The sequence below is a fragment of the Symphodus melops genome, assembly GCF_947650265.1.
Source record: "Symphodus melops genome assembly, chromosome: 15".
NCBI classification, from domain to species: Eukaryota; Metazoa; Chordata; class Actinopteri; order Labriformes; family Labridae; genus Symphodus; species Symphodus melops.
The window spans coordinates 25,363,324-25,373,323 of NC_136705.1; the positions used below are offsets into that span (position 1 = coordinate 25,363,324).

Below are 10,000 nucleotides of genomic sequence, written 5' to 3' on the forward strand. Positions count from 1 at the left end.
GCCAGAGCCGCTCTGCGGTGGCCAGAGGAGGGAACAAGGTGCACACTGTGATCTAAACACACATGGGGGTGAGGGGGGGGGTTCAGGTTACCCCGTCTGTGGAAGGTGTTTGCCACAGAGGAGCTCACTGTGAGGAGGAGAAGGCTGGAGGAGGGGAGATGGATGTTGTGAAATTAAAAGTTCTCACACGACAAAAATGGATTTAAAGTGAAAAGTGTCGCAGCATGTGTCGATGAAATCTTCAAACACTCATCTTATAAATGTTCTGTTTTCTAACTGTGCGACTCTTTTAGGTGGGCCACATGTTGGCACTGACGTCAGAGCACAGTAAGAGCATGAGCTCGCATTGACTTGATTATATCTAATATGATACTGCTGGCCTCAGGATCAGATGTTATGACCCAACAGTCGAGCTAAATGCAGTCAAGCTGCAGGACTTAAGGCATCAGCTGAACCGCCTTTTTCATCAGTAAAAAGCAGAGCACGTCTCTGGAGAGGAGGCCGCAGTTTGACCACATGACGTGCATCGATGGTGTCCACATCCTTTAAAGTCCAGCTCCTACAATAACACAGGTACACACATGGTGTGAGAGATAATAGTCTCCTCATGTTGCTGTGGACGGCCTGTAAAGGAACATGTGTACAGACAAACTGATGTTGCTTTCATGCTGTCACACACACACCCATTCAAAAAGCCTGTTTTTACAGCATGCTGACAGTGATGGGTTGACGTGGAGGACTGGTGCCTCTGCAGGTGAGCTGCCAGTGTAACCAGCACTCCCATTACCTCTAACATGTTGATGTTCAGAATTCTCAGATCCAATATGAAACCCAAAACACACAAAAGGTCAAACTGACCTACGACATCATGCTTAGACTGGTCTCCCAGTGACCCATAACTGGGAGGGACTGGGCCCTGACTCACCTGTCTGTCTTTTCTGTGTTAGGCTAATGCTAACTAAAAGGAATTAATTCAAGATAAATCCTCTTCGAACATTATTATTAGGGAACCGGATGACTGGACGTTTCCCTGTCTGCCACGATTTGCACCCAAAAATCTCTATCTGCTTAGTTGTAAAGACTCCACAGGATTACAGGTGCAATCACTGGGAGAGTGAGTGGAGGCGGGTATTAGCGGGCGCATCTAAGCTGGATATAAAAAGAACTGAGCGTTCATCCTTCCTGGTGTAACCGTAGTGAAGACTGAAGAAGAGGACAGCAGGGTTACTGGAGAAGTCAGCGAGGATTCATGCCGTGGCATCGACGCTTCGACCATGGAAATAACGCTAAAGGCTTTTCCCATGAAGGTCGTGAACATACCATGGAGGAACAATAACCTCAGTACTCTACATTCAGACCCTCCTCTTTCCGAACAAGGAGAGACGATCATCGGAGTCTACCTGTTAGTGCTCGGTGAGTCCACCATGTGAATGTGATCAGGGTTTTTTTACTGCTTGTTCCAACTTCCTGAAGTGTGCAGTCTCTTACTCTAAATCTATTGCACACATGACTGAAGAGTCAACGACAGTAGCTTTTGTTCCTCGTGTGCAGAGCTGAGAACACGGGTTACACGACGGCACTGTTTGCCAAAGCAGCAAACTCTTCTCCTCTGGACTCTAATCTCAGCCGCTCTAATCTGCTCTGCCTCCCCTCTCTCTGAAGACCACTCCGTCTGCACACAGATTCCACTGTGCTCTGTACTCCTGTTGACTGGCTGATTAATGTCTCTAATATCGCTTCATTGTGCTCATTTTCACAGTTTTATGATCTATATTATGCAGACAATGTGGAACATCTGTTTATCATAATGTGTCACATGGCATCGAGTTGACTGGTTTATATTTAGTGCAGCCGTCCCTCTGATTTCTCTCCATGTGTGTCTGCAGCTTTAATAACAGCACTCTGGGAGTGATCCACTAACACGTGCTGGTTACCTGCTGACTCTGAAGAGTCTGTACATATATCTCAGCCCTGTGATTGGCTGAAGACCAGTCCAGGGTGTAACAGATAATAGATGAATGCTTGGATGTGTATAAAAGCAGATTCAGTCCTGAGAGTCAAACGATGTAGGTGTAACTACCTCCACACTCCACCCTCTTCTATTGTACTGTTTAACCTTTCAATATCAATTCAGTGGACAAGAAACCGAATTAGCACCAGACTCTGCATAACCCTCCCTGTGTAATCAGCCTGTGTGCTTGTCTCTCTGCAGGATGGCTCTCCTGGTTTGGAAACAGTTTAGTGATGTTTGTCCTGTACAGACAGAGAGCCACGCTTCAGCCAACAGATTACCTCACATTAAATCTCGCCATCTCTGATGCCAGCATCTCCGTGTTCGGCTACTCCCGAGGCATCCTGGAAATATTCAATATCTTCAAGGATGATGGCTATTTGATCACCTGGATATGGACATGCCAGGTAAATGCCACAGCGACATGATGCCTGATTTAAGAATGAATGCAGTCTGTAGCTCTGCCCCCTAGTGTTTAAAATGAGTACTGCAGTCTAAACTCTAATCATCACAGAGAGCTGTCTCCCCCCCTCCTCTCACACAGGTCAGCATGTGGTGGACACTGTAGCTTCAGTGTTTAGCCAGCTCTGCATGTGGTGGACACTGTAGCTTCAGTGTTTAGCCAGCTCTGCATGTGGTGGACACTGTAGCTTCAGTGTTTAGCCAGCTCTGCATGTGGTGGACACTGTAGCTTCAGTGTTTAGCCAGCTCTGCATGTAGAGACACTGTAGCTTCAGTGTTTAGCCAGCTCTGCATGTGGTGGACACTGTAGCTTCAGTGTTTAGCCAGCGCTGCATGTGGTGGACACTGTAGCTTCAGTGTTTAGCCAGCTCTGCATGTGGTGGACACTGTAGCTTCAGTGTTTAGCCAGCTCTGCATGCGGTGGACACTGTAGCTTCAGTGTTTAGCCAACTCTGCATGTGGTGGACACTGTAGCTTCAGTGTTTAGCCAGCTCTGCATGTGGTGGACACTGTAGCTTCAGTGTTTAGCCAGCTCTGCATGTAGAGACACTGTAGCTTCAGTGTTTAGCCAGCTCTGCATGTGGTGGACACTGTAGCTTCAGTGTTTAGCCAGCTCTGCATGTGGTGGACACTGTAGCTTCAGTGTTTAGCCAGCTCTGCATGGGTCTGTAAAGCTTTCTGCGTTCTAACCTCTCTCCATGTTTCATCTCCAACATTGATCCTAGTTTGAGCAGCTTTCTGCTGCTGGAGCTTATTAGAAACATGCAGAGGCTTTTTAGCTCGGGTACAATCACTTCTATCTGAAGCAGTTCCACTGCCCGCTTCCATCGCTGCAACACCTGTTCACCTGATAACTGCTTTCATATCTGGCAAACCCAGGGGCGTCCAAAACGGCCGTGTGTGTGTGTGTGTGGGGGGGCTCTCTCTGCAGCTCTCTGATTGGCTGACTGATCACAGAGGAAGAGAGCAGCTCTGTGATTTAGAAACCTGAATGTGGAGATTGTGCAAAAAGAATTAAAAAAAACGTGTATACACTGATTCTCTTGAGCAAATCCTCATTAATAAAGTACATTAAAGGAATCTGTGGTAGTCTTACAGTACACTGAGTGTGTATGTGTGTGTGTGTGTGTGTGAGTGAGTGTGTGTGCAAAGGATTATGCTGGTAGCCATGTGGGCTGGAGGTTAAATCTGTAATGAGATTACCCCCGTGGAGACCTTTAAACTGGGGAAACTCTTTGAGCAGAATGGTACCTGTCAACAAGCAAACAGGAAACAAATAAGGCTGTCAGGGGTGTGTGTGTGTGTGTGTGTGTGTGTGTGTGTGTGTGTGTGTGTGTGTGTGTGTGTGTTGGGGGGGCATGTGTTTCATAATTTAACCTCCATGTTTCGAACGTAGCACAAGGTGAATTTGGAGAAGGGTTGTTGTGTGTCGTTTCTAAGAAGCGCTCGTTCCTGCCACAGGCTCGGCTTGAAATGAAATATTTGTCATACTTTGACTTGAAATTCATCCAGAGGTATTTTGTCTTGCTCAGGGCGAGCTGAGCTGGAAACGATGATCCCCGTGCAGCAGCGAGAATGAAAACAAGCTGCTGTGAAGGGGACTCTTTCAGTCTGGGACCAGAAGCTGCTGCTCCTTCAGGCTCATGTTTCAGACATCCAGTCTCAGGCTCTCAGGTGGAGGAGAAATATTGGGACAGCAGGACGCCCCTCTTGTTTCCCCTGAGACAGGTGGGCAGAGACAGGGAGTAAATAAGAAGCGACAGAAATAGTGGAGGGAAGGAACAGGAAGGTGAAGGAGACAGGCATGTGAGAAGCATTAGCAGATTACTGCATGGAGCATGATGGGACATGAACGGCTGCAAGCTGGGCCAGATCTGCCTATGGGAGATGACGGGATCTGAGCGAGCCGAGAGCTGCTGTTTGATGCTGCAGAGGGGAATGCACATAAAAGATGGCAGAGGTGAATATGAAGCCAGGATGGACGCAGCTCACAGGATGTAATCACATCATTTCTTCAAGCTGCAGACTTAAAGCACAAAGCTTCTATTCTTAGAAAAACAGATAATGTACATTCAAGCAGTGCTGAATTAAAATAAGACCAGTCTAGACGTTGGTTGCGCCCTAATCTGCTGAATGTGAGGGTGTAAAAACGTGATGACTGACAGTAATAGGATTAGGACTAAGGACGATCAAGAAATTAACCAGCGAGAGACCTGAACTGATCCGTGTCACCTGGAAATGGCACAGCGGGCGGCTGGAGCCAGAGCTGAATAATAATAATAATAATAATTCATTTGATTTAAAGGGGCCTTTCAAAACTCTCAAGGTCACCTTACAAAGCAAAAATAACAGCGAGCACAACTCCCTGTGACCACAGATCCACGTGGTGGTTAAAGGAACAGTACGAGCCGCTTGTGAACATTAATATATTCATATACGGCGCTGGTCGCCATGTGGTGTCCTGGGCTCAGACCTGACCTGTGACTCCTTCCCTGCATGTCTGACATCCATCTCTACAATAAACACATATAACAATAACAACAGTACAGAATAAAGAGGACGTCAGTTGATTGTGCAAACATGATGGACACAACATGACGTCTTATTTCTGTTTTAACTTCAATTTCAGCCCCAAAAAACGGACTGACTGTGCAAAGGTCTTTACTCCGATGAGTCGTGTAAATCACTGCAGCAGAGTCAGCCATGTTTCCTGTGATGTGCAGGCTAACACACTTAGCATTGAGTCTGGAGGATAACGTCCTGTGGCTCCCATCAGAGCACAGGCTCAGTGTCTGCAGCAGACAGGAAGAGCGTCTCTATCTGATTGAGTCTGAAGGAAAACAAAGGGGCGTGGCCTGATTCACCAACATCTCCTCTGTTTTCTGTTCCAGGTAGACGGTTTCTTCACCTTGCTGTTCGGCCTCGCGAGCATCAACACCCTGACTGTTATCAGCATCACCAGATACATTAAGGGGTGTCACCCCAACAAAGGTGAGAGCTACAGAGCGTCTCAGAGCGGCGTCTCCGCCTGCCTCACATTCCTGCACTCCTTATCTCAAAGTGTGCTTTGGGCTGCTAATGAAACCTTATTACCTGCTGCAGCTCTGGAAATCACTACCATCACATTTACATCGCACCAACGTGTCATTTAGTAAATCGGCGGTGACGTGCTCTATTTTTGGGAGCTGAAGAATGTCTTAATTACACACAAATTGGACAGAGCCCGTGTTGTTTGAGTGGGGGAAGAGTTTTTACAGTGTTTGTGGTTTTTCATAAAACATAAGAAACATAAAAGCTGATGTGGGTTTTTTATATCTCTGTGTTTGAACCATGAATGCTGCTGGTGCATATCAACACGTTTCCTGTGTGCAGCTGCAGGAGATTTAAAGTAACAGACTTCAGGAGCGTCACGTCCTCCAACAGCTCGGGCCGTCAGAACCACGTGGAACAGCGGATCTGTTCTGTCCAGCTTGATGTGTGCGGTGTAGGAAATAGACTGTACGTGTGTATAAAACAGAGCGTAGCGGCGCTGCAAACGACGGCGTGGTGACGGGCGGCGGCACGCACAGAGTATTTGTGAATTAGTTTTTAGTCACCTTGGTTTTGTTCCTGGGAGAAAGAAGCTTTGGGTCGCATGTTTAGACGACAGCCCGACAAATCTGAGGAACAGAGAACAACAATGGCGCCACATGTGTCCAATTGTCCCTCACAAACTGGGCAGACCTTGTCACACCAGATGTGGTCGACCGCACAAACTGATCTGTCTTTCACAAAGAGAAGTGGACTTTGTCAACAGAAGGTCTTTTCAGTCGCAGATGTTTGCAAAGGCTGCCGATATAAGAAAAGACTCTTTGTTGAGCAAATGTCACAACATTCAGAAGGAGTCAAGAATGTTGCATCTTTAAAAAGGTTAAAGGTTGTTGTTTTGGCGAGCTCAGGATGGAAGCGTGAGAGAGGCTTTACCTTCACGTCATGCTGTGTGTCCTTTCTGCAGCTCACTGCATCAGCATCAACACCATCGCTGTGGCTCTGATCTGCATCTGGACCGGGGCCGCCTTCTGGGCCGGAGCTCCTCTGCTGGGCTGGGGGAGCTTCACAGGTCTGATGTCACACACACACACACACACACACACACACACACACACACACACACACACACACACACACACACACACACACACACACACACACACACACACACACACACACACACACACACACACACACGCTGTAATGTGTCCACATCTCTCCTGACCGCTGCGTCTTCTGTCCCTCAGATCGAGGGTACGGCACCTGTGAGGTGGACTGGTCCAAAGCCAATTATTCCACCATCTACAAGTCCTACATCATCTCCATCCTCATCTTCTGCTTCTTCATCCCCGTGATGATCATGCTCTTCTGCTATGTCTCCATCATCAACACTGTGAAAAACGCCAACGCCATGTCCGCAGACGGTTTACTCACCACCCGTCAGAGGAAGGTGGAGCGAGACGTCACGAGGGTAGGCAAACCCCAAACATGGAAGAGTTTGACTTGTGACGTGGCTGTTAGCACACGTGACTGTTAGCACACGTGACTGTTAGCACACGTGACTGTTAGCACACGTGGCTGTTAGCACACGTGGCTGTTAGCACACGTGACTGTTAGCACACGTGGCTCAGTCTTTATCAGGTAACAGGTCTCCTCTCCATCAGTAGATGAGTCTGAGTCCTGAGCTCAGACCTCAAGTCTTCGAGTATTCCTTCATGTGACAGAAGTCAGATGTTTCCTGCAGGTTTCACAGATTACACCGAGTGTTATCGAGTCACGTGTCCTGTTGTTACACAATGCAGACGAGGTAAATAATCCTGTTTTAAACTGGCAACATGTCAGAGGGACAAGAGACGACTTCATATTTCTGATGATGAAGAGCCTGTGAGCCGTCTCTCAACCATCAGGGAGACAGAAACTAGTGAAAGAGACAGTTCAGCTGCTGTACTCCTGCACGCTTCTGTAAACGGGCTGCCGTCTGCTGCAGGAAGTGCAGCGTGTGCACACTTCTACTTCCTGCAAACTCTCCTTCCTTGATTTGAAACAATCCTGTGTGTAATAAACCTCCTGACAATCGTTCCCTCATGTTCCTCCCTCCAGATTTCCATTGTGATCTGCACAGCTTTCATCATGGCCTGGTCTCCATATGCAGTGGTGTCTATGTGGTCGGCCTGGGGCTTCCACGTGCCGAGCACCACCAGCATCATCACGCGCCTCTTTGCCAAGTCTGCCAGCTTCTACAACCCGCTCATTTACTTCGGCATGAGCTCCAAGTTTCGTAAGGACGTGTCGGTGCTGCTGCCGTGCGCCACGGAGCGCAGGGAGGTGGTGCGTCTGCAACACTTTAAAAACATCAAACCAAAGGCCGAGGCCACGCCCCCGCATGCATCACTTCCTGTTCAGAAGGTGCAGGCAAAATACATCAAAGCGGAATCCAACCCAGACAGCGACTCAGGAGTCAACAGCCCCCCTCAGACCCCCCCGTCTGACCCACAGGAGCAGATCCACGTGGACCTGCCTTTGCCCTCGCACATCGAAACATCCGAGTACTGGTGTGACCGTCTCTGAGGACTGTCTGCGTCTCACACCCTCCACCGGAGATTATCTGTATTTTTCTATGTCATGCTCTTTCCCGTGTGTATGAACTGCATGTGTAATGAATGTTAATAAATTATTTTCTCAACCTCACACACAGATTTGACCTAAACTTCTTTTAACCAAAGCTTTCCTGAAGTCACAAAACAGAAACACAAAAAGTGCCACAAAAAGCAAAGAGAAGAAGAAGAACAGATGTTATTTACATCCTGGAGTTAAGGTCACAGCTTCAAAGTATTCAAATTCTTCTCACATCAAACCCCCCCCCCCCCCCCCTTCATGTAACAGACTGTGACCCCTGAGGTCTTTTGGAGAACGCCCTCAGCATCGTCTGTTTTTTGTAGCTGCACACTCCCTCTCTTCTTCCTCACAGACCAATAGAAATCAAGAAGTGACCGACTCATGAGATCAGCTTTGGCCACATAAATGGTGGAAGTGAAACTCTGCCTTCAGAGAAAACATTATAAGGTTGATACAGAAGTGTAACATCCTGTAGTACCTGGAGTGTCCACTAGAGGCTGGCTGCAGCAGCACAGGAAGTCACATACACACCCATTCAAACAGCCTGTTTTTACAGCAGACATGAACATGTTTACAGCCTGCTTCAAAAAACCAAATAGGTGTGATTAGCTCATGTCTCCATCCACACACACTGTACGGGGGGAATGTTTTCATGACTCAGCAGTTTTGCTTGGATGGGGACTCCAGCGCCCCCTGCAGGGACTAATAATAGCAGCCGTGGGTTTGAATCTGTTTTCGGCCTCCTGCTGTATGAAATGCTCTACTCTCTGCTCCCAACAGTTCCTGACCGTCTTCAGCTGTTCCCTTCACATAAAGGACGTTAAACACTTTCAGCTGAAATGTGCAGGGAGTGATGGACATGCAGCCAGACTGCTGCTGGATCTGATTCATCTCATCATCTTAGAAAACGATGCTGCTTCTCCTCTGATGTCGACCTAACACACTCGTCATCATGGGGGAAAACGTGTAAAATAATAAGTATGCGGTGGGTACATGTCCTCTCTGGCTTTCATTACTGAGGCAGGAGATGCACAGAAACATCTGGAAACACTGAACCTTCCTCCACCAATCAGAAGCATGCGATGGCACAAAGCTCTTCCCCCTGAGGACTCACATGCTCTCAACTATCTCACATTGATCCCTGGTTCCCTGAGGAACACTGGGGCTCCACGTTCCTCCCACACCTCCAGTTCCTGGAGCGCCATCATGTCATTCCACAGAGTTTATGATGAATAAAGGCAGGGTCGCTCTTTCCACACACAGACTGTGACAACTTGTTCCCTGGAGGTGAGCTACGACAAATGTGCGTGCTGACAAGCGCTCAAACTAGCGGCTCTGCTGAAAGCCTTTAAAAGCACCTTCTCAACATCAACAGGTAATTATTTACTCGAGCCGTGAAGGCTGAATTTAAAGAAGGTGTTTCCTGCGGTTCTGTAAAGACCTTAATCACGCACACAATGAGCTCTTTATAGCAGCTCTTAAGACGTTTAAATCAAAATGGCAATCAGCCTCAGGATAACATCTATACGCAGAGCATTAGAGCAGCAGCTGCCAATCTGCATGAACACACACAGGCTGGCCCTGTGAGCCAGCTGAGGAGGCCATACTGGGTTTGTGTGTTTGGAGGGTCAGTGGGGGTGCACGTGAACCCCGCAGTGACAGTGGGTGTGGCTTTAACTTTCCCAAATAAGTGTTGATTGGTTTATAGTGTGGAGCAGGAGTGATGGTCGGGGTGAGAGTTTACACATTTATCTTCCGATGCAAAACTCCGGAAAAATCCCAGAATTGTTCTTTGTGAGCGGCATGTGTGAACACGGCTGAAACATTTCCTTCACTCGGACCATCGTCCCCACAAACAGGTAAAAGTCACAGCGAGCGTGC

The 10,000-nt window shown here is 47.9% G+C and overlaps 1 protein-coding gene across 1 annotated transcript; it reads left to right on the forward strand.

Moving 5' to 3' along the window:
* Positions 1-1,131: 1,131 nt before the first annotated feature.
* LOC306836304 (visual pigment-like receptor peropsin) lies at positions 1,132-8,191 on the forward strand. The gene is made up of 6 exons (XM_079363304.1): positions 1,132-1,413; positions 2,213-2,418; positions 5,365-5,464; positions 6,468-6,572; positions 6,751-6,974; positions 7,604-8,191. Exons 1-6 carry the CDS (start codon positions 1,275-1,277, stop codon positions 8,069-8,071), a joined length of 1,242 nt encoding a protein of 413 aa, XP_079219430.1. The 5' UTR covers positions 1,132-1,274; the 3' UTR covers positions 8,072-8,191.
* Positions 8,192-10,000: the final 1,809 nt, after the last annotated feature.

Excerpts from the sequence above, each read along its gene's own strand:
- LOC306836304 (XM_079363304.1), top strand. The coding sequence starts at position 1,275 with ATGGAAATAACGCTAAAGGCTTTTCCCATGAAGGTCGTGAACATACCA. Across the intron at positions 1,414-2,212 it reads AGTCTACCTGTTAGTGCTCG|GATGGCTCTCCTGGTTTGGA; the intron begins GTGAGTCCACCA and ends GTCTCTCTGCAG. Across the intron at positions 5,465-6,467 it reads GGGGTGTCACCCCAACAAAG|CTCACTGCATCAGCATCAAC; the intron begins GTGAGAGCTACA and ends TCCTTTCTGCAG.